The sequence below is a fragment of the Epinephelus lanceolatus genome, chromosome 4 (genome assembly GCF_041903045.1).
Source record: "Epinephelus lanceolatus isolate andai-2023 chromosome 4, ASM4190304v1, whole genome shotgun sequence".
Taxonomy (NCBI): Eukaryota; Metazoa; Chordata; class Actinopteri; order Perciformes; family Serranidae; genus Epinephelus; species Epinephelus lanceolatus.
In genome coordinates, this window is record NC_135737.1 from 23,634,694 (window position 1) to 23,657,946 (window position 23,253).

The 23,253-nt window shown below is 40.2% G+C and overlaps 1 protein-coding gene across 1 annotated transcript in view; it reads left to right on the forward strand.

Annotated features, from left to right (window-relative positions):
- Positions 1 to 631: 631 nt before the first annotated feature.
- dhx36 (DEAH (Asp-Glu-Ala-His) box polypeptide 36) overlaps positions 632 to 23,253 on the forward strand; it is a 35,651-nt gene continuing 13,029 nt past the window's right edge. Inside the window, exons 1-12 of the mRNA XM_033630713.2 lie at positions 632 to 1,115; positions 5,417 to 5,571; positions 5,737 to 5,850; positions 5,995 to 6,205; positions 6,849 to 6,887; positions 7,076 to 7,246; positions 7,460 to 7,539; positions 14,225 to 14,299; positions 16,326 to 16,492; positions 16,602 to 16,683; positions 16,801 to 16,941; positions 17,889 to 17,994. Coding sequence (XP_033486604.1) covers positions 867 to 1,115; positions 5,417 to 5,571; positions 5,737 to 5,850; positions 5,995 to 6,205; positions 6,849 to 6,887; positions 7,076 to 7,246; positions 7,460 to 7,539; positions 14,225 to 14,299; positions 16,326 to 16,492; positions 16,602 to 16,683; positions 16,801 to 16,941; positions 17,889 to 17,994 — 1,590 coding nt within the window. The 5' untranslated portion in view covers positions 632 to 866. The remainder of the gene's footprint in view (positions 1,116 to 5,416; positions 5,572 to 5,736; positions 5,851 to 5,994; positions 6,206 to 6,848; positions 6,888 to 7,075; positions 7,247 to 7,459; positions 7,540 to 14,224; positions 14,300 to 16,325; positions 16,493 to 16,601; positions 16,684 to 16,800; positions 16,942 to 17,888; positions 17,995 to 23,253) is intronic.

Consider the following 23,253-nt stretch of genomic DNA (forward strand, 5'->3'; position numbering starts at 1 on the left):
AATTCATCCAGTACTGGGCCATTATCATATTCTGATCCATGAAGAAAGCTTACAATAGCAGAGTCATCAGCATACTTATGGATAAATCTTGATGTGTTATTACCCTGACATTTGTTTATATATATTGTATAAATATAATAAAAGAGAAGAAAGAACACATCACTGAGGGGACCCAGTAGAGGAAAAATGGGTCCTGGACACTGTCCTGTCAACGCAGACCCTCTGAGACCTGTTCAATAAGAAGTTAATGAGCAAACACAACACTAAAGTGTGTAAATTGAAATTAATTAAATTAACAAAACATTTGAAGCGAGGAGTTGGGACTGTCCTAGTGAAGACTATAAGAGGATTACTCACTTTTTCAGCAGTGTATGCCTATCTGTTATTCCAAATAGACATTTAATGATGACTAATGTTATGCTTTTAAGTAAGGTTTCAAAATATTAATATTTACTTGTGGACTGAGAATAATTAAATATCAAAATTACGAGTACTAGCACGTCTCCTGATGTTTGTAGTAAGGATTCCGAACTACATGAATGAGGAGAAGTGGGGGCGGGGACAGGAAGAGCGAACAACCAATCACAGAGCGCTACGGGATTTTCAAGCTGCTGAAAGTTGTGACGTCGATTCTGTGCGACCTGCCGGAGAGACGACAGCATCCTCTGAATGTAGCTGCTGTATGAGTTAAATAGTGAGACAACATTTGAATTGTATGTGTTCATCAATAAATGGACTGCCAGTAGCTACGTAGGTGTAGCCTCGTTTATTTAACTTCACTTCCTGGTCCATAAAGTCGCCCAAACATTAGTGAGAAGCTAGAACGTTAGCATCCGGTGCTACCACCACTTGTTTCTGACTGCGGTATGAGTTATGGATATGGCGGTGGAGGTGGGAGAAGAGGCAGGAGAGGAGGTCGGGGGCACAGGGATGGGAGCAGGGAGAGATGGGACAGAGGAGGAGGGTCGAGAGGACACAGCTCCGACTTCGACCAGGACCGAGGAGGAGGAGGTGGACAACGGGACCGTCCTCCTCCTCACCTGAAGGGACGTGAGATTGGTCTGTGGTACGCGAGATATGGAGCCGTGAGGAAGAAGCAGGCTGACCGGAGATCGGTAAGGATTGTGTTTGGTTGTATGCTGTTGCACCATGTGTTGAGCTGGGCAGGGTGTCAGACTATTAGAAACAGAGATGAGGACCTTCAGCACAGATATGAGACAGTAAAGTTAGGCTACATAGAAGGTGACAGATCCTTCATCACTGAGGTATTAACCTCTGCTAAAAGTATGTCTGACCTCTGAACTCAGCTGTAACCTGCAAACTGTGGGGCATATGCCAATACAAAGTGTATTGCATGTGCAGGATTGGCTCTGTTTCATCTAACTGTTTTGTTGTTATGATGTCATCAGAGCTTAAGTGGTCCATCCCAACAATAACACACCGTGGGAAAACTGGGAAAGTGTATTACATTTAGTGGGTTTTGAATGACCATCGAAAGCAGGGGTGTCAAACATACAGCCCGGGGCCAGAACCAGCCCGCCAAAGGGTCCAATCTGGCCCTCTAGATGACTTTGCACACCTACTGTTGATGCACATATGAAGGCTAAGAGGTTTCAGGATCAAGTTAAACAGTGAGCAGATACTTCATGTAGAATACACCCTCAGAGGCTTTTCCACTCTGACCTGAATACAGTTCTCTGAAATAACAATAAATACCCTGCTGATATGGCACTGACAACACTTCAGATTGTAAGGCAGGGGATGACTTAACATGCTTCTTCAATAGCACCCTCTTTAGTTGGAAATAATGAAAAAAAATCACATTATGAAAATGAGTAGCAGACTGACTGAGTGTGGAAAAACTAAGACATACTGTTGAATTTGCACATAGTTTTTCTGTCCTCTTTGTTTGGTAAATGGATGAACGTTTTTGAGAATGAAAGAAAAATTTGAAGAGGTTGATATTTATAGGTTATAATGCAGTGGTTTTACTGGTCCGACCCACTTGAGATCAAATAGGGCTGGGTCAGTGACAAATAAGGGTTGGCAAGATGAGCAATTCAGAAATATCTTCAAAAATAGTTTTCAAAGCATGCCTCAGATTTGTTAAAATGTACATTCTGTATTTTTGTTGGTTTTATGTCATTTGAAATGACATTTGCACCATTTTTTATGAAAAGTAACGCTGAATGCTCCTGAAAATGTCAAATGATGTAACCACGAAATATTTTATCCAGCTACAGTAGATTTAAGTGACTTATAAAAAAAAACTTTATTTCAAAAGCATTAAATTGAAATGAGATATTTTTGGAGTATTTCTATATTTAAATTTTAATGCATTTTGGCAATACTGAGCAGGGCATTTCCTAAAAACACCCCTTTTTTTCTAAATAACGCGTGACAAATTATGTAAAATTTGTTAAAAAAACACAGGGCTGAATTCACAAAAGGATTGCGTGGCTTTTGTGGCCGCTAAACTGGTAAAAATGGAGCAAACAGATACCGTCTAATTCACAAAGCATGTGCAGAGGCTGAAATGCTCCACTAACTGCGCTGCCAAGCAGATTGCGTCTCGGTGCTCCGGTGTTATTTGCACGTATTTAAATGACGTAATATTGATATATTTGGCGCAAAAATGGCCCCTTTCTATGCAAATGAGCCTCAGCGTGTTTGCGCTGGTATATCATTAGCGCAATATCCTTTGTGAATAGGACGTTAAGACGGAGCAAACTGCGGGTGCAAGTGAAGTGCAATTCAAGGTGCTATCAGCAGCCGCAGTTCATTCTTTGTGAATTCGGCCCACAGTGTTGCACTGCAAAAGTGGATTACATTTATTCCACATTTTACTCCACATTTATTTTCCTGTATATAATCATATTTTTATGAAAAGTACCAGTTACACCAAATGACACTGGGTTGTGTCAATTGGTGTAACTGGTGTTTTTCATAAAAATATGATACACTGCCTGACCATGTTCCTTCTACAGTCAAACACCACTGCTTGGTGAAGGAATTGACACTGAAAATCAAATATGACAGTCAACAAGGTTGAGTGAACTTGTTTTTCTCATGTTATTTCAGTTCAGAAAAAAGAACATCTGACAACAGTGAGCTAATTTCTTCTACTGTAAATTCTTTGCTGAAAAAAAAAACATTTTACAATCATGTTTCATTTTAAAATTTAACTCATGTTTTGTATCTTAAGTTCTGATAAGAAAAAAGTCACCTGACAACAACTCATAAGGGTGAACTGGTCTACTATTGTGAATACGGTTGATAAAAATTTAATGAGAGAGGAAGTTCAGAAAAAGGAACAGCTGACAACAATTAACTAATTTCTTTTACTGTAAATTCTTTGCTAACAACAATCATTTAATTTTAAAATCTAATTCATGTTTCATGTTTTGTGTTTTAAATTCTGATAAGGGAAAAAGTCACCTGACAACAACAACTTGTAAGGACGTAATTGGCCCTTGCTGTAGCATTAGCATTCATTAGCATTAGCACTCTATGACAAGCCACTTTTTCCTCGTTTTTTTTTTGTTGTTTTTTTTTATTTGCACACAAGAAAAAGAGTATAGGATGTCAATAAGAAGAAACAGAATACATACAGTATTGACACATATAAAAAACGATGACTTAAAAGAGAAAAAAAAGTGCGCGGGAGGAGCCAAAAGAAAACCTTTAGGGCTTGGCCCTCCTAGAAACTGGCATCTAATGGGGAAAATTGATTTTATTTATTTAGTTTGATTAATTTAGTTTTCTATAAATGTATCATACATTAGTAATGAAATAGCAGAAATGTAAATAATTGTATTTTACAGACAGAAATTTTAATGTTTGAGTAACATTTCTACTTTAAATGAATTATTGGATTTTTAGGTATTTTAAAGCTACTGTACAAGTTCAAAAGTTTTTTTTATAATACATCTTTAATTAGCATTATAAACTACTGATATCTAACAAATTACTATCATAAACTGTTGATATTTGACATAATTGCCTATAACAGAAAGGCTCTTAATAGGAGTCAAATTGGCTTAACCGGTTACACCATTTGACATTTCATTTTAAAATCAAATTTGACAGGCATTGCCATGGACACCTGTGTAAGCACATGGCCTTGGTCTCAAGATTTCAAACATAATTTTTAAAGTAAATATTCATTTTAATGATTTTTATGAATTATTAATGTTTTTCTAGGGTCATACCATTTGACATGTAAACTTACCAAACCTGACCAGAGTCTAAAAAAATCAATTTAATAGTAATTTTAAGAGATTCTAACCTTGTCATGCAGCAGTTGTGATCATCAGAGGTCCTTCTCTGTAATACCATTTCCTGTCACATGGCCTTCTTTACAATATTACAATATAGCCTCTTAAATGGTGGTCACACCACTTGACACTTCATGTAGTTTACTTGACTTTCATGATTCCCCAAATTAAATTTCATATTTAGAACAATTGCATTCCATTACCTTTACTGAATATAAAAAAAGTAATAATTTAAAGATCATGCCTAACTAGTTGATATGGTGTTTTATTGAGAATTTTTATTGTGTGTTTTTAAGCAAGTTTAATTATTTGGTGCAAGTTTTTATGGTTACACCGCTTAGACTTTTTTGCCATTGTCCTCTAATATATTCTCTCAAAATGTATTAAAAGCAGAAATTTTATACTGGATCCACACAAAATTAAAGTTTGTAAGTTAATCCTACATTTGTTTTCAAATTTTAATCCTTTTAAATTTGACTAAACCATATGAACACAAAAAAAAGTAGCATCACGTCACTGACCCGGCTATATGTGGTCCATGAACTAAAATGAGTTTGACACCCCTGATCTTAAGTCTGAGGTGAGAATTATTTTCAACCCTTAAAGCAAATAAAGTTAAAATATATAGCACTGAAGTTAAAATAGACATTATATGGAGCTAAAGGAGCAAGCAATCCTTCAGCTGACACTAAAATTAATATGTAATAATGCTTGTCACAGTTACATAGATGTCACAGTTTCAGAGGGATTCAGTGGGATTTTTCATTGTGATAAAATGAAATTTGCTGGTAGTGGTGCAGTGCTTATCATTGTCACCTCACAGCAAAAGGGTTTCAGGGTTCAAACTAGCCCTTCTAACTGAAGCCCATAGCTGTGAATGTGAGTGTGAATGGTCGTCTGTCTCTATGTGTCAGCCCTGTGATAGTCTGGCAACCTGTCCAGGGTGTACCCTGCCTCTCGCCCAATGTCAGCTGGGATAGGCTCCAGCCCCCCTGCCTGGTGATCCTTAACAGGATAAGCGGTTACGGATAATGAATGAATGAATAGAACACTAATAACATCTCTTTAAGCCCCGGTGTCACCTTTGGTTTGGCTAACTAAGGTTAGGGCTGAACTTTTCTCTCTCCATGTTTGTGCAGCGGGCAGTGGTCCAGATGGATGAGGCCAGGGAGCAGCACATTACCAAGCTGCTTAACTCTGTCCAAAATGAGCCTGGTCCAAGGAGGGACAGCAGGGATGCGAGACCCTCCACGTCTGACAGCTGGCGGGCGGCTGCCAATAGCAGTGGTCATTGGTAAGAACAGCCTGCATAGCTTTTCTGCTTTCGACTTGCACTGCGTAATTTTGAGCTTACAGTAAAGAAAATGGGCAACCTAGATAGGATCAATGTGCCTGGAGTGTCAATTATTCTTTCAGCTGCGGCTGCTGACACAAGTTCGACTCTAATTTGTGCATACAGTTACTTTGATGGGGATTTGCCTGAAGAGGAAAAGCTGAAGGTTGAGCTCAAATCTGAGGAAGAGGAGGAAGAAGTCACTCCAGGCCAGAAGAAAGCAACTCACAAATCACAACGGTAACTTTGAAAGCAAATCTGATGCTCCAAAAATATAGTTTAATATTTGATTGTGCTCCATTGCCACAATAACAGAACAACCAGTATTGTCTGGTGATTCACGATATTGATAATATTAACACACTTTTTTGTGTTTTTGTTTAGTTACTTCTCTCAGGCAGCTGTTAAGGATGAGCCTCCAGACACGTGGGATGAAGAAGAAGAGCAGGAAAAGGAAGAGAAAGAGAAACTGAGAAGGAAGGACAAGGACGTGGAGTTCTTATTTCAGGAAGTAGTCAGAGACAGTTCACTGGATGAGCGTTTAAAGAGAGATTTGGAGAGCAAGAAATCAGATCCAAAGTACAGAGAAATGCTGGTGAGTACAATGATCAGTATCAAGTTTTCTATATACAGCAGAAATCTTCTAACATACCTTTTATTGTTTAAGGCTTTGTAGGGCATTTCTCTGATCATTCACACCAGAGAATTTTGTTGGTTTGATGTACAACCTAACTTATATTTTTTCTTTAGATAAGACCCATGTCATCCTATTCAAAAAGTCGCAGGGTGATCTCTTTAAGGGAGACTGGGTTCATAAAGCAATGAAGTATAGAGTATAGATAACAGTACAACAAAATGATATCTGGAGATGTTGCAGGGCAGAGAATATGTGTCTTAATAATTAATAACACATGGCAGTTGGTTTGCAAATATTTGTTGCTGTGCAGGCTGCTCTGAGATTTACAGGTGAACAGGTGTTTATGTTTATAGACCTAAATAGTTTAATACATGAGCCTAATACAGAGTAAGGCTGGACAATATGGTGAATTAATATCTAGCAAATACAAAAATATCTTCATAATATTCCCTGTAAATGCAAAATAATGTGAAATGTTTCATCATATTCCACAGAGTGAGTGTTGACACTTTATAACATGTTGTAAAGATGGAACGTCTGCTCTTCACTTCATTGATTTATTCAGTGTTTACAAATAATTTTTTTTTTTTTTTGTCTTCAGAAATTCAGGGAAAAGCTACCGTCTTATGGGAAAAAAGAGGTGGGTTTTTGATTTGACTGAAATTCATAAGCACATACTCTCCTCCTCATCATTAATCAAACCATTTCTGCTGAAGTTGAATTGCTGATTTTTGAATTTGCAGTCTTGTTAGCGGTATCCTCTATTATCACTCTGTTTGTACTCCTCGTCTCATAATCCTTCCTCTCACCTGCTCCCATCTTTCTCAGGAGCTGGTGGAGCTGATCAACTCGAACCGTGTCCTGGTGGTGAGTGGGGAAACAGGGTGTGGAAAGACCACTCAGGTCACCCAGTTCATCCTAGATGACTACATCAATAGAGGCATGGGCTCCATGTGTCGTGTGGTGTGCACGCAGCCTCGTCGCATCAGTGCCATCTCGGTATGTACTCTCCTGGTTTTTAGAGTGCAATTGTGTTGGAAAATATGTGACAGTGTGCCAACTGATGATAGATGTGGTTGCTTATGTGTGTGTTGTGATGTTTATGATGTGTATATGTGATTTTCTGCATCTGTCTTGTAAGTTACATAGCTGTTTTTTTCACAGCGCTGATTGTGTTCTGAGGTGTTTTTGTGTGTGTGTACTTCTTTTCAGGTAGCGGAGCGTGTAGCAGCAGAGAGGGCAGAAAGTGTTGGGAATGGAAATTCTTGTGGTTACCAAATCCGCCTGCAGAGGTAAGGAAGTCTCTTCACACATATGTTGCATAAAATGAAGTACTCTGATAGTGAAAAGTCACTGTTGTTTGGGTTGCTGAGTCTCAGGCACTGCTCATGATACAATGGCTAATCAGCATGTGATCACAGATGATAGAGATGTGAGAATATATCTTTACACTTGAGTATCGCGATTTTATGGTTTGTAATACTGCATCAGAAACACTGCACTGACTTTTAATTAATAATTTACATGCAAAAATTGGTGGCAGTGGTTTATTTTGTGTTCTGTTTGAACCCTGACTGCTAGATCCTTAAGTGTTGTAATCTATCTTCAGGCATTTGACTCTTACACTCCAGTGTGATACCCTTTTTTTCCGTTTCCACTGCAAAAAGTTGTGGATGGTACCAATGGAAACATTCGTTCCCATGTTTGGTCCCCCCTCTGTTGGGGTACCTAGCACACAGATCTGGTACTAAAAGGTGGAGCTGTGAACATTGCAGTCTGTTGATTGGTCAATAGCAGACGGTCACTCTGCTCAGGGCTGAGTTGTGGCTGGTTTTGAGGCTCATGTAACCACTGTTCATACTGTGGAGAGTTTTATTAGTAAACTGTAACTATAAAATGGAAGCAGCTGTGGTCTGGAAAAAAACAAAAAAACTTCACTGGGCCGACTGCCAGCGACTTTTAAGGTGGAACGTTTGGCACCATAAATTTAACTTTAACAACTCTGACCGTTTTATATGACATGCACTTTCAGTAATGAGTGGATTTTCAAGTGTTTATATATATATATTAATTTCGACCTGGTTATGTGAACAGCATATATCCTTATCCTCAAAAAAAAAAAAGCGTGTCCGAGTGTCGTTCCTGTGGGCTATGGCAACACTAAACCCTCGAGCTTCAGAAGGACTGAATGTACAAACCCACTAATTTTAAATATCCCATGGAGAGAGACTCTCACTGCAGCCTGTTTTATTTTGTTCTGAAAATGTCAGCGTGCAGCCTCATTCTGTGGACAAGACGCAGACTGTGTCAATCTGTGTCACTTGTAATTAGGTAATACAGTGAGAGCTGGACGGAGCAGTGAGTGACAACAACCCTGTCCACATTTACTGTAAGAGTACTGTTTGCGGTGGAAATGATAGGATCTAGGTACCATGTCTGAAGGATTACTTTTGGTTCCAAAGGTACCGCAAGTGTTTGGTAGAATACGAGGCTCTAGAAATAGAGGCCTATTTAACAGGCAGAATCATAGAGCTCCTCAAATAAGATTTTAAAAAATCTCAATATATTGGAATGTATTGAATTGTAACCCCTATATAGACCAAATCACCTTGATGTCATGCTAACAACTATCACTTCTCGGTCAGCAACTGGCGATTGTAAAATTGGTTGTTAATTTCTGTTGTCATATTTAACTGTGACTGTAACATTTAAAGATGTATAGTTAAACACTGTGGTCTGATCCCTCTGACATTTCTGCTGTGTTTTTTTATGCTTATTTTCTGTACTTTGATGCTTTGCTATCATCTTTGATAAATCAAATCTACCGGCATGGAAGCTAAACAACATACTGCTATGGAGGGGGGCTGCGGCAAAATGTATTTGGCAACTTAAAAAAAAAAAATCAATATCAGTGTAAGCGCACGCTATAATTGAATGTTTGCTCCACTTTACCTTACATGGTAACAATTAGAGGCCATGGTAGACCAGTAACTCCAGTGTTTTTTTTTTTTCCGTTTTTTTTTCTACTAAGCAAAATGGCTGTATTTTACCTTTTGAAAAGGCTGTTTGATGGCCAGATAAAGTGGCAAAAATGTTCTAATAGTTTCATTTCTCGGATATTGATTTCTTTTTGTGGGCCTTTTTCTAGGTGGCTAAAAACTAACCAGTTAAGGTTAGCAATGTTTTATTTTATGTACGTGACATGAGGGTTTTCTACCCAGTAGTTATTGTGAATAAAAATTGTGATTTGGTCTTTTGTGATACATAATACACAGCCCCCAACAGATGAATACAAACGCTAAAGGGACCTCATATTCCATTGAAACTATGAATTCTCATTGAGGATTCACTGATGATTGATCCATCCCTGTACTGAAACTGTGCAAGACTTTTCAAAGGAAGGTTTTGGTGGATGTAATAAAATTAAGATGGAGAAGTTAACTAGGTGGGATAAATTAATTCCACAGGGAACTAGTTTTTTTGTAGGATAGGAGATGTAGTAGATGGGAACGTTCATCTGAGACCATGCACATTGAAAGAAGTGGACGAATCTGGGGAGAGATGCACTTGAGCGGTGTGCAGACCGAGGGAGCAGACAGTTACAGGAGATAAGAGAGTGCAGCAATCTAAAGTGAACTATATGCAATAGAGTATGGAGTATGAGAGAGGATGAAATGGATGCAGTAAGAGGAGAGGAAAAGAGGCAACTCAGGGAGACTGAGACAGGGGATGAAAAGTTAAAAAAAATGCACACATTTTTTCTATGTCGTGCTGTATTTTTTCTTTAATGGTATCAAGTTACTGTGATTTGTAGCTCTCCTGAAGGGAGAAAGCAGTTACTAAAGCATGGTTTTCTATCAAAGAACTTTAATAAAGTATAGACAGTTTAGGAAGGCATCTCTGTAAGCTCGTTGCTTTGCTGTCACTGCTTAGTGTCACTGTCACTGATGGAGACCATGGGTGTCTCAGTGGGTTTATGCAAAAGCTGGTAATTTGTGTCTCAAGCTTTGTTAAACTTTTATTGATGTGCCAGCTCCCCCACATAACAGCTAATTTAAAAAAAGTAAACACTTCGTATGTTGGTCTCTCGGTGGGTAATCAGCTTCTTTAAAAGCTGAATACAAATTCGCCAGCAGACATTGAACCTAGACTTTGGCAACTGCAGTTACATTTGCAGGGAGCCAGTCAGAACTGCACAACTCAGTCAGTGCAGGCAGTTACTGAATTAAATGTGCTCTGACTGGTGCTGGTGAAGTGCAACAAAGAATGGGCAGTTATAATAAACACAAAGCAACTGTGTTTAGAGTGATTAACATTGATTCGATTCATAATAATTAAAAAATAAATTTAAAAAATGAGACAAACTTTAAAACTTCTTTGGTTGAATTTCACAATGTATCTAGTTGTACTGATCACTGAAGTACTGTGCTGAATTAACACCTACCTAGATGTCTTTATTTCTTATGAGCTGCACAGGCCAAGATTTTCAGCCACTATCCATACATTGCTCAAAAGAAATTAAAGGGACACTTAAATCACACATCAGATCTTGATGAACAAATTATTTAAGTTGAAAATCTTTACTGATGTACATTGTGTAATTTATTGAGAACTAATTGACATTACAACAGTTAGTGGAAACCAAATTCCAAATCAATGGCGGATGGTGTCATGGAGGATCTCCTCCTGGACAGTCGGTGGTGGTACTTAGCGGCATTGGCTGCACCGATACATAACGTCCCATAGGTGCTCAGTTGGATGCAGGTCAGGGGAAACAGAGAGCCAGTTAATGGTATCAATGCCTGCATCATCCAGGAACTTCCTACACACTCAGGCCACAAGGCCGACCATTGTCCTGCACCAGGAGGAATTAGGGCCCACAACGCCTCTATTGACGTATAACAGCACAAATTCAGACAGAGCAACTCTGTTCACCAAAATAATCCGGGATACATGCCTGTGGTCCTACGGAGGAGAGCAGCAGACCAGCTCGGCTCTGGGTTTTAAAGCCGTCCAAGCTGAACGCCTCTGGCTCTGCTGAGGACAGCAGCCGACCAGCTCAGCTCCGGGCCTCAGAGCCGTCCAAGGTGGAAGCCTCTGGTGTCACGGAGATGAGTGGCTGTATGGTGTAACTCTGTGCACCAAAACAATCTGGGACAAATGCCTCTGGTCCTGTGGAGGAGAGGGGCAGACTAGATCAGTTCTGGGTTTTTAAGCCGTCCAAGCTGGACGCCCTTTTGCCCGACTGAGGATAGCGACCGACTAGCTCAGCTCCGGGCTTCAGAGCCGTCCAAGCTGGACGCCTCTGGTGTCACGGAGAAGAGTGGCCGTATGGTGCAACTCTGTGCACCATAATCATACAGGATAGATGCCTCTGGTCCTGTGGAAGAGAGCGGCAGACCAGCTTGGCTCCGGGTTTTTAAGCCGTCCAAGCTGCATGCCTCTGACCCCACTGAAGACAGTGGCCGACCGGCTCAGCTCTGGGCTGCAGAGCCGTCCAAAATGGACTCCTCTGGTGTCACAGAGATGAGTGGCCATATAGTGTAACTCTGTGCACCAAAACAATCTGGGACAAATGCCTCTGGTCCTGTGGAGGAGAGGGGCCGACCAGCTCAGTTCTGGGTTTTTAAGCCGTCCAAGCTGGACGCCTCTTGCCCGACTGAGGATAGTGACTGACTGGCTCAGCTCCGGGCTTCAGAGCCGTCCAAGCTGGACGTATGGTGCAACTCTGTGCACCATAATCATACAAGATAGATGGCTCTGGTCCTGTGGAGGAGAGCGGCAGACCAGCTTGGCTCCGGGTTTTTAAGCCGTCCAAGCTGCACGCCTCTGACCCCACTGAAGACAGCGGCCGACCTCAGCTGCGCGTCGGGGTTCTATTCCCCTGTCGGAAGTTATTTTCCCAGTATTCACTGGCTCATTATACATTATCCCTTACTTATTACACGGCTCTATTAAATGCTGTATTCTGATTGGTCAGTCGCGGCATTCAGCGGTCTGATATTACTGTGTAATGACCGTTGCTAGTAGCAACGGTCATTACACAGTTGCTATGTAGCCCAGCGTTGCTAGGGACGCTGTCCTACAACAATGCAGCTGTCAAACAACTTCAAAGGGAAAAAACAAACAGAAGTGGCTGATTTTAACATTTCTTTTAACTTATTTGGAGAGTAGCTACAAGGATTTTGAGGAATGGGATGCCGCTGAAGAATAAGAATACGGACTTTCTCTGCCAAACACAAAAGAGCACGGATTTGAATACACACTCGCAGTCATGCTTAATGACATTTTACGCGAGTTTTATGCCTCCGTTCAGTCCACTAAGCCTGGGTGAGTACAAAACTTTCACCAAAAGTTGTCGAGTCCGGTCGGTTTTAATGCACTTTGCGGAGGCAGACAACATTATTTATTTAACTGATAATTAGCCGTGTAATAAGCGGGATAATGTATAATGAGCCGGTGAATACTGGGAAAACAACTCCCTTCAGGGGAATAAAACCTCTATTCCCCTTACATAATTGACCCTGTTACATTAACACGCTGCTGAAAAAAATGAAGGGAATACTTAAATCACACATCAGATTTTGATTTTTCAAGTTGAAAGTCTGTACTGATGTACACTGTGTACTTTGTTGAGAAGAAAATGACATAACAGTCAATGGAAACCAAAGTTATCAACCCAGTGAGGGCTGGATTCAAAATCACACCGAAAGTCAAGGTGAAAAATTGAAGTCACAGGCTGATATAACTTGCTTTAATTTTGTCATGGCACCTTCTGATGTTACCCAGTAGTGTTTATTTCCATCACCAGAACAAGACTTCTCCTTGAGCAAGGCTTTATCACAATAACAAACAGACCAATGAAAGATAACGATACACATTTCATTTCTCTGTAGGGTCCTTTCCGAAACTTCAGACAACAAACAGAGCCTGTCAGTGGCAAAAATAAGCTCTTTAATGGACGTTAATTGACAGTGCACAATTGCCAGTAGGGATTACATTGCAGCCTGTTTTGCCGCTGCAGTGTCTCTCAGTACTAGAAATATTTCAAAACTTGTTGTCTCCATCACTTACTTAACATGGGAAAATTGGGTCCAGGTTGCAAAATCCCAAAGCTTCCTGACCTGAAGCCTGTGTCTGAAAAAAGGGTCCCTGTGATAAAACATAGTTGCAAGTTTGTGCTTACATGCGGCATATTACTAAATTAACTTGTGATTAATAGAATAACCACACAGCAAACCTGCCACCAGGTAGTATTGCAGTGTTGAAAAACTGTATAAACTCCACAGAGCGTGTGAGGAATGAGCGTTTAATGGAGGCCCAGCAGCTCCTATTCACCCTGAGGCCCCTCAGCAGTTTTAACCCTGCCATCGCACCTGGCCCATGGCAAACTTCTCCTCAGCTGTTATATATTCTCTATATGCTGTTCTGTTATTGCTATTGCCAGCGAGGTTTAATTAGGCCGACTGTTTATTTTCTATGGTTTAAATTGTGTGTCGATGTTGTGAAATATTTTGCAACCCTCTTTCAAAAAGTGCTTCAAATGATTTTAATTTTTATTTTATTAGTGTTGTGTATCTTGAAATGAGGCCAAGTTCTTTTGGAAATCTGAAACTTGCATCAGCCTCTAATGTGGTTCAGTTGTCAGTGAAATGTGTTTTTCAGATGTGTCAGATGAGAGGCAGTTTCTGCTTGGTTTTGGATTAAAATAAATGAGACGCTGTTTCATGATTTCTGTTTAACGGAGAAAGTTTTCTTCACTAATGCTTGTGCAAAGTGCAGTGTGTCTGGAAACCTAAAATGGAAAAGGAGGCAGGAATGACAATAGGGTCTTTTACAGTCTCATATGGAAATGTATGAACATTAACACAGAGACCTGAGACTCACTCATATAACCTTTGTCTGCACTTGATACTCGTCTTAATTTGTGTCATTTGGGAAATGTAAAGTCTTTTTTTTTCTCCTCTTAATTCTCAGCCGGTTACCACGGAGACAAGGTTCGGTCCTGTACTGTACAACAGGCATTATTCTTCAGTGGCTTCGCTCAGACCCGTAAGTCCTCTCCCACCCCCACCACCCACACCCCCTGCCCTGTTTCTTCATCCTCATCGCATCCTCCCTTAGCATTTTTCTTCTTCTCTGTTTTTTCACTTTGTCTCTGTTCCAGCTGTTCTTCCTCTACTTTCTTATTCCATCTGTGTCACTCTCTTTCATCCCCACTGATTTGTGGTTAACTCTACTGTCTGTGGAAGGAGCATTAGTATGGGTCCCCATTCTCATAGGCCGAGAAATGAAGACACACACACACACACACACACACACACACACACACACACACACACAGCTTCTGTTGACTCATCCCTGCATCTTGCATTCTGAGAGTCTTCAGAAAAAAAAAACACAGGGACTAAGTGAGGGTGCCAGCATTTCTTGTTGTCTTGCTTCATGGTGTCTCAGATTTGGCACGACTCAAGTGAGTCATTTTAAGACTACAGTCGTCTGACAAAATGCTGCAACTTTTTGGCATTATGTATATTTATGCAGCAGCTGGTTTACAAGCTGACGGTGTGTATGGACTGCAGCTATGTTTACACTTATCAGTTTTGGTGTGACTGTTTGTCTCCAGACATCACATTAATGATGCATTAACATTTCCAGTCCCACAGACTCCTTTGACTCATCGTTACAGACTGGTGCTGTACAGATGAGCACAGAGCTCAGTTATCCAATATGCCAGACTGGTGCTACAGACAAATGTGTATATTAAATGTATAATTTGTAAACAAAGTTGTGTGAACATTTCTTTTTATTGGACCTTTCTGAATATCTAATATACCAAGATTTAGATAGGGAAGATTAGATGAGGTCTGGAAAAAATGCCTTGAACCAGAGAATGTAAAAATGAAAGAAATATGCATCTACAGGCCATGCTTCGAAAATGTGAAACAGAAACTTGAAAAGTGCACTCAGTAGTCGACTGAGCAGCCACTCCAGACATTTTTTGTAATTCCAGTTGATGCATTTCAGAAGCTCCCAGAAGCTAAGAAAAATATGCCCCTTGATTATTTTTGAGGGAGCTCTGGCTTAACTGCACTTTGAACAGTATTCACTTTATCTGCAGGCTACTGCACAACAAGGTAAGAAATAACAACAATAAACACAAATAAATTAGAGCAAAAGAAAAACTATTTAACTACATAACTGTCTTACTAACGTATGGTAGAAGCACAGATATCAAGGAGAAATGTCCAAATCAACAAAATCTGCAAGTCTACAAAATTAGGTAGGCAAACACGTCCACTTCTGAAACGCTCCTGGTGTGATATGACACCATGCAGAGGAGCCAACAAAAGCGGGTCACAGGCAGACTGTGAAGAGCTGCGGCTGGTGGACACGTCCCTTCCAGTTTCCTTACAGTCAGGATGGTGGTGAAGATAACAACAAAACTGGTACTAATTGAACTCGTATCTCATATCAATGATTCATAACATATTGGGTACTGAATTAATCTTCAGACGCTCCTTGCCAAAACAAGACCAAACTTTTCTATGGTTGTCAGTTTTTGAGCTACGATGAACGCCGAAATGTGACCTGCAATGAACTAAGTAGGCCCAAGGCTTGTTTTTAGCCGAGCTGATTTTGGCTAAAAACAGTAGCTGATTTCAGTAAACTTGTTGCCCCTACTGGCTGGCTAAGAGGAGTGCGGAGTCAGCAGTCAATTAAGGTACAGAACAGTCAATAAAACAGTTTTGTTTTTTGTTTTTTTAACAATTATGACTTACCGCAACCATGAGAGGTCCTTGAGCATAGTCATAAACGTGCACACAAAATATCTGGCAAATTGGTTTAGTAATATCTTAGATAAGCTGCAGACACACACAACCAAATGCATAATCCCCATCAGGCTTACGGCTCAATAAACAGAGCTAAAAACATGTTCTTCTTGGCAAAGGTATCAAATACATAATTGACACAGAATTTCTCTCTCTTTTTTTAGTTTTAATGAGGATTTACAGACACTTGACCTAAAATCAACCACAGACCATATCTCCTGTTTTTTTGTTTTTGTGTGTATCAGATTGTTGTCTAGTATCAGCCACCTGGTGCTGGACGAGATCCATGAGAGGAACCTGCAGTCTGACGTCTTGCTCGTCATAGTGAAGGACCTACTCAACCTCCGAGATGATCTCAAGGTCATCCTCATGAGTGCCACCCTCAATGCAGAAAAGTTTTCTAAATATTTTGGTATGCAGCCCTCCACATGACAAAGTTTGTTCAAAATTAATAATGCAGGTTAATTGTTTTGTATTGTTCCTCCTTCTTCTCTAACCATTTCTCTGTGTCAAACCTTCAGACAACTGTCCAATGATCCACATCCCTGGTTTGACCTTCCCAGTAGAAGAGTTCCTACTTGAGGACATTGTGGAAATAACCAGGTATAAGACCAACACGGCTCCCAAACACAAAGACTGTCACAGCCTAACATGACCAGAACTGCTACATCCCTTTCATTTTAATTGGGTCTTATATAAACTGGTTGGTGTGTCTGCCAGGTACCGTTCTCAGAATCAGGACCGTCGCCCCGCATGGAAGAGAGGTTTTTGGCAAGGGCGCCACTCCAGACCTGAGAAGGAGGAGAAGGAGGCTGAGTACAAGGAAAGCTGGCCTTGTTACGCACGCACACTGCAGGGCAGGTGGGTTGCTGAGAACAGCAGGGTAGTTAGATTGGTGGAGCAGCTGCCAGGTTGATAGATGTGTTATTTAGGTGGGGAATAGGAAGGTTTGGCTTTGTAACATTTTGATTGTTAAAATGAATAACTCCTTGTGTTTGTGAATTTGAACTTCAAGTTAATCGACGTGTATAAAAGCTGAATACAGAGCAGAGTGCTCTGGAACACTTGACCCTTTGATAGATTTGTTACATAAACATTAAAGTGTTGTACCTGTGCCTTTAGGTTACTGTAGTGTCTCTTGATGTTGTAGCTTATCTGCGCCTCTTCAACATCATAACTGCAGATTTTGAGAGGTAACATGAGATACACAAACACTGCAACTAATGTCATTTACTTGCTTTTTACTTCCTGCAACTACCTCAACATTTTTTAGGGGACCAGCTCCACTGTAGATGTCATCCTCTTTCCTCTAACACCTAACTAACCTTATTCAGTTAGTGCAGCAGCTATTTGTGGCGCAGTCCCTTTTCTATGCAACCATTATTATTGCTCTGTGTCACAATGTGAAAGCGAGAGAATGTAAACATGATTACTGCCAGTGTACTGTCTTTGTAGAAGGTGTATTTAACATTGTCTGAATGCATGGCGCAACAATCTTATTATGATAATCAATAGGCAGAACTCTGGGCAGAGCTATATCACTTCTCATATGAACACTGAAACTGTGTTATTTCTGTGATCATTAGACCTGTTCACACTGAGGTTCCAGCAGTTTCAGTGAGACAAATCAAGTGTGTATTTCCAGAAGTTACAGTGCTGTGGTACATAATCCCCTCTTTGCACTGCCTCGCTGAGCTGCAGTGGAGGGATTGTAGCAATCACATTGAAGTTTGTGTCCATGTTAAATCACGGATAATGATGGATTATTTATTTAGTAATGTGTTGTCTATGTGCAATATTTTGTACAGATACTCCGACAACACGATTGAGACTCTGGAGCTGTTGGACAATGATGACAAGATTGACCTGGAGCTGATTCTGGCACTGATCCGCCATATTGTTCTCAATGAGGAGGTGAGTTTAACTCTGCGTGGGTTTCAGGTCAGCTGTCTGTGGCTTAATTCTGGTGTCTTAAATTTGATTTTTAATCAAGTAGGGGCAACTGGGGTTGGCTGGCACACTTTTCACTCTCAGCTGTACTTCTCTGGCATAATTTATGTTGGAATATTCTAACTGCAAAGTTTTAGGGCTGCTGTGAAACTATGCCTACTCAGGGCAACAGAAAAGTTTATCTTGGGTGCATCGGTACAATGGGCAACCAAGAAAGGACGACAAAGGAGATACCTGCGCACCAGTGCAACTGGGCTGGACAGCCACAAAAAAGGTCAACAGGCTGAGATCAATGCAAAAAAATGTCAGTTTATTTGGGACATCTGTGCTCAAAAAGAAGGGTGCTCAGTTCTTCACTTTCATCATTAGAATATTCTAACAGCAAATTAAAGATTGAGGTCTCAACTAAAAATAAATATGTTTTTATGTACACAAAAATTTCTAAAATTACATGGCTTGTGATTTAAGGTATGCTGTGCATTTGTGCCAAACCAGCACCATCACAGGGTTGGTTGGCACTTGTTACCGGGCACAATGATAAAATGCTGTAGTTACAAAATATAAGGCTACCAATAGAAACATTTAAACAAGAACCACAAAACATTTTTAATAGAATATCTTTCCATTTTTAAAAAACAAACAACACTTTTTAGCAGTTATTCAGTAGGATTGTCTAATTACTTTGTATAGAAATTTTGCTACTGAACTTTCAAAATAATAATAATTAGCTGACAATATAAATGTTGTTTTTAAACTTCCAAAAATAGTTTTAATCTCTTAAAATACAGTTACAATTCTTGATTTTTATTCCCCAGATTAGCGTGCCAAACATCCTTTGACCCAACTTTGTGATGAAATTTTGTAAGTCGGCTACAATCACTAATCACAGACATTCAAATCTCCTATCATAATGTAGCCGAATCCTTTGTCTATAAACCAGAAGTAACACATTCCTAATATTTCTATCTAACACAGTTTTCATAATGCTTCAGTCTATAGACCACATTTTTCTTCGATACTATAAAAATTAAATGTTACGCTCACCAAAAAAGTGACTTTGTAATGTTTTAACCTAGTAGACAGTGACATTTTCTTTATTTCTGTGTCCTAAAAAGGGCCACAGAATAGCTATATGCCAACCAATCCGAGTCTCCCCTACATTTGTAGCATGCCAAATAAAAAGGGATTCCAGGGAGCCTGTTATATTCTCATGAGCAGTCTAAAAAGCCCTGAGTGTGCTTGTATCTTGGAAAATTGTCTCGTAGATTTTAAGATTTGTGTTCTTGGACTTGGAAATCTCCCAAAATTTTGATTGCCTACATGCCGACAGAGCAGCGGTCCATTAGGGAGATGGTTTCAGGTCAAATAAAAGTGAATAGTTGACACAGATGCAGAGACTCACAAAAGGAGTGAAGTACAGTACAGTCCTCGGTGGAGCAGATGGAAGGAACAGTAGGGCTAGCTTCCAAACACTGAGCGATATTAGATCAGAGGAGATAACACAGATCCTGGCAGCTGATCTGTGCTAATGAGTGATCCAACAGATGCTCTTCCAGCGCACGTCCATTCCCCTTTTTTCCCTTTCTAGTTCTTGTTAAATTTCCTCGCCTCTATGCAATTTCAGTGTTGAATTCAGAGGCTGGTAATGTGGAGTATGTCAGCTAAGTCAGATAAAACATTTCTCTTTTTAATGTGAATGTTTTAGTCTTTCAATAGACCCAGTAGTCTAACTATGCCGATATCAGGAGCTGCTGCTGTTCATGTAATGAAAGCAGAGCAGAAAGTTTTGAAAAATGGTTGCTATTTCAGTAAATTCAATAAAATTTGTATTAGCAGCATGTTTCTTGTATTTTCCAACTGTTTTCTTGTCAGTCACGTAGGCTTGTGCCAACATGTTAGAAAACAGACGGCACAATGGAATAAATTCTTGCAATCGATACTGTTCAGTGTAGCCTGTTAAAAGCAGAATAACGAGAGTGAGGACAACTAAGAAAAATGGAGGAAGGAGAGGAAGGAAAAAAAAGACACAGTCTACTCTCACTTTTAAAATATTTTTCCAAATGAAGTGGAACTAGTTGAACTTATTTGTTAGTTTGTGACTGTGTTTGTGATAAACGTTTGTGATATGAGAGGGGAGCAGAAAAAAAAGGGACAGGCCCCGATTGAGGAGTGACTAACGCAGACAGACAGAATAATTATCCCTTCCCATATGAAGCCGTATCTCTATCAGTCACGGCCACCCTGAGCCAGTCGACCAGCTGATTCGCCGTGGCATTGTCAAACGGCCAAGAGGGAACTGGCTGATTCTCCGTGACGGCGTTCTGAACCGAGGATGCGGGCCGTCTGCCAGGCTTTCGACTGTGATGATTGGTTAATTATGTTGCAGGAGTCTGTGATTAGACACCTAGGGGGTTGACATACAGGCATTAATGAATGCCTGCTGGGTGCAACTATGTGTGTGTGGGTGGTGCAGCTAGTGTGCGTGCTAAGTAGTAGGCCAACACCACTGCGCTCTTACTTGATTTTTTGTTGGAATTAATCAGAGCCTCTTTTTCTGCTGCATGTGTGTGGACATGTGCTTTTGTCAGGTTGTAACTAGGCACACTGTCTGCATCTCTCTCCTCCTCCTCCTCTCTCGTTCACACACACATGCACAGGCATTAATACACACATATACAGTCCCATGTGGGTGTCGGTGGTTGAGCACTGGTAATAATGATTTGCTTTAATTAAAAGGCAGAGGTGCTCAGGGCTTGTTCATCTCCCCTTCTTTCCTCTCAGGAAATGAATAGTCATTTTTAAAGAGTGGGTTATTTTGTACCAGCTTAATATTATCCTGAGAATAATTTTTGTTTAAATTTAGGTCTTTGATGCGGCCAGAAAGCTTTTCCAGAAACTTTACTTTTTACCTTAAATTACTGTCATCAGTACGTATGTGTGGGTAAAAACATTATTTATCTCTGATCTTTTCAGCATGGTGCATACAGCATTGTCTTTAGAAGCTGCTTCAGGTTGCTTTGTACAGTCTGATCTGCACGTGAGTGTCATAAATTGCAGCCTTCACATTTGTGTCCAAGATTTACGGCCCTATCTTACACCAGGCACAAAGTGGTGCCAGTGCAGTACAGCTGTCATTGCCGGGTTCACCCTGACGCGCTTTTTATTTTCACGGTCAGTGCCCACGTTTTGAAATACCAGATGTACTTGTGCTCATCAGTGCACCCATGGGCGTGGAGGTGTTAAATTGTGGTGTGGTCAGGTGCGTTGCTATTTTGAGGCAGTAGAAAGTGATTGTGCCCTTGACCAACAAAAAGCTGGTCTGAAAGTCAGAATGGTGGAGTGTTTTTACTGCTATTTAAGGGCACATTACTCAGATAGTAATATGTGCTTACGTAGGCAGGTTCACAACATGCGTACACTCTGCTTGCTACACACACGGGGACTCATGGATTAGTTGTGGGTGGGTGAATTAAGACATCATCAATGAGGAAAACATCAATTACATTCTGTAAAATGTGAACGGAGCAGCTGCTGTCCAACTCCCCATTAAGCCTCTGAAACCAAGCAAAGCAAATCAGCTTGGTTTCTTGTAAACATTGGAAGAAGGGAATGAGCAAGGAAAAAGGAAATGACCCAAAAAAATTAGCAAGAAATTAGTAAAAAGAGAAAATTAATAACAAGAAAATTATAAAAACAAACAAGGAAATGACCTGGAAGAATGCTTAGAAATTATAATAATCCTGTAACATAATTTAAATCCTCCTTTTTTAAAACGTGATAATAATACTGTTATTATTATTATTATTATTATTATTATTATTATTATTATTTAAAATATAGTTTTTCCCTTGCTTTTTTTTTTATATTTTTGTGGGGGGGTTTTCTTCGCAATTTTTGGGACATTTCTTACCAAGTAGCTCAGTGCCTTTTCCCCATATTTTTTGAAAGAAATCACACCAATTTGCTCAGCGTTCAAAGGTTTAAATATTTGTGAAAGCCACCTGAAAGCAGCGCAAGAAAAGTGATGTCGCTCCCGGTTTCAAGGGGTTAAGAAAGATGCTCTGTGCATTTACACACTAGGAGCAGCGTGACTTCACTGATTATTTCAGACGCTAAAAGCTTGGTTCCGCTCTCACTGCATGACTCTCAATGTAATGCAGGCTATATCACTTACACACCCTATGTTACATTGACTTTGTGAAGAATTGAAATGCCTCCATTGAGCCAAGAATCCAAAATGGAGAAATTTCTTGATGAGTTTAAGTCACAGAGCTCCGTGTTGAGCTGAACTGACATTGACACTTATCTATGCTCTCTTCAAAGCCAGGCTCCATTGACAACAATAATTGTACCTGACTGAACACACAAGCTGCTGGTCTACCACTTCCTTGACTGGTAGCTTGTTTGTGTTATTGTGCGACTTTGCTGAATCTGAACTGTCCAGCTACATGATTTACATTCCTACATCTGTTCTGTTTATTTGATGTATGTAGATGTCTGCTCTGTTAGTTCAATATGATTAAAAAATAACACAAAGTATCTGTTAGTAAATATCTCTTAGATATTCCATCTTGCAAGTTTTCATTGTTTTATTATGTCTTTGCTGCTGCAGTAACAGTATTGCTCATCATCAATCATTTAAGGTATCTTCATCCAATGCAGCATTATGCGATGTTGTTTTAATGTTCGGGGGCTGACACCTACTCTGTGTAAAGTGGTCATCCATTCCATTGTCAGACAACTGAATGTGCAAAGATTTGCTCGCACTGGAACACCTCCAACTCTGTTAGCCCAAATCATCTGTTATCCTGCTGATGTTTTCTCAGCTTGTATTTGTGTGCCTACATTTTCCAGGTGACTAATTGTTTTTCTCTTTTTTTTTGCTGCGTTGAGAGAGTCTATCCTTGTGGTAATGTGGAACAGAGGCTGTACTGCAGTGGGAAGATGTTGTTGTCATAATGATGTTGGCAGGCAGTGTCAGCGCCTATTGTGTGACTGAATGTGGAGGTTTTGAGCTCAGAGCAAGTCATCTCCATCTGCCTCGGCTCAGCTCCTCCGAGGAAACGGGCACCTTGTTCACTTGGCTCGGTTGTTTAGGAGGCTCCTTGGGCTAATGGCTGTTTGTTTCTGTTGGCAGTTAGGATGTTCCTTGTTTGTTTTTTTAACTCTTCCAAAGCCCTGCTGGTTTTTGTATGTCTTTCAGCTGCTAAGCGTTGTGTCATG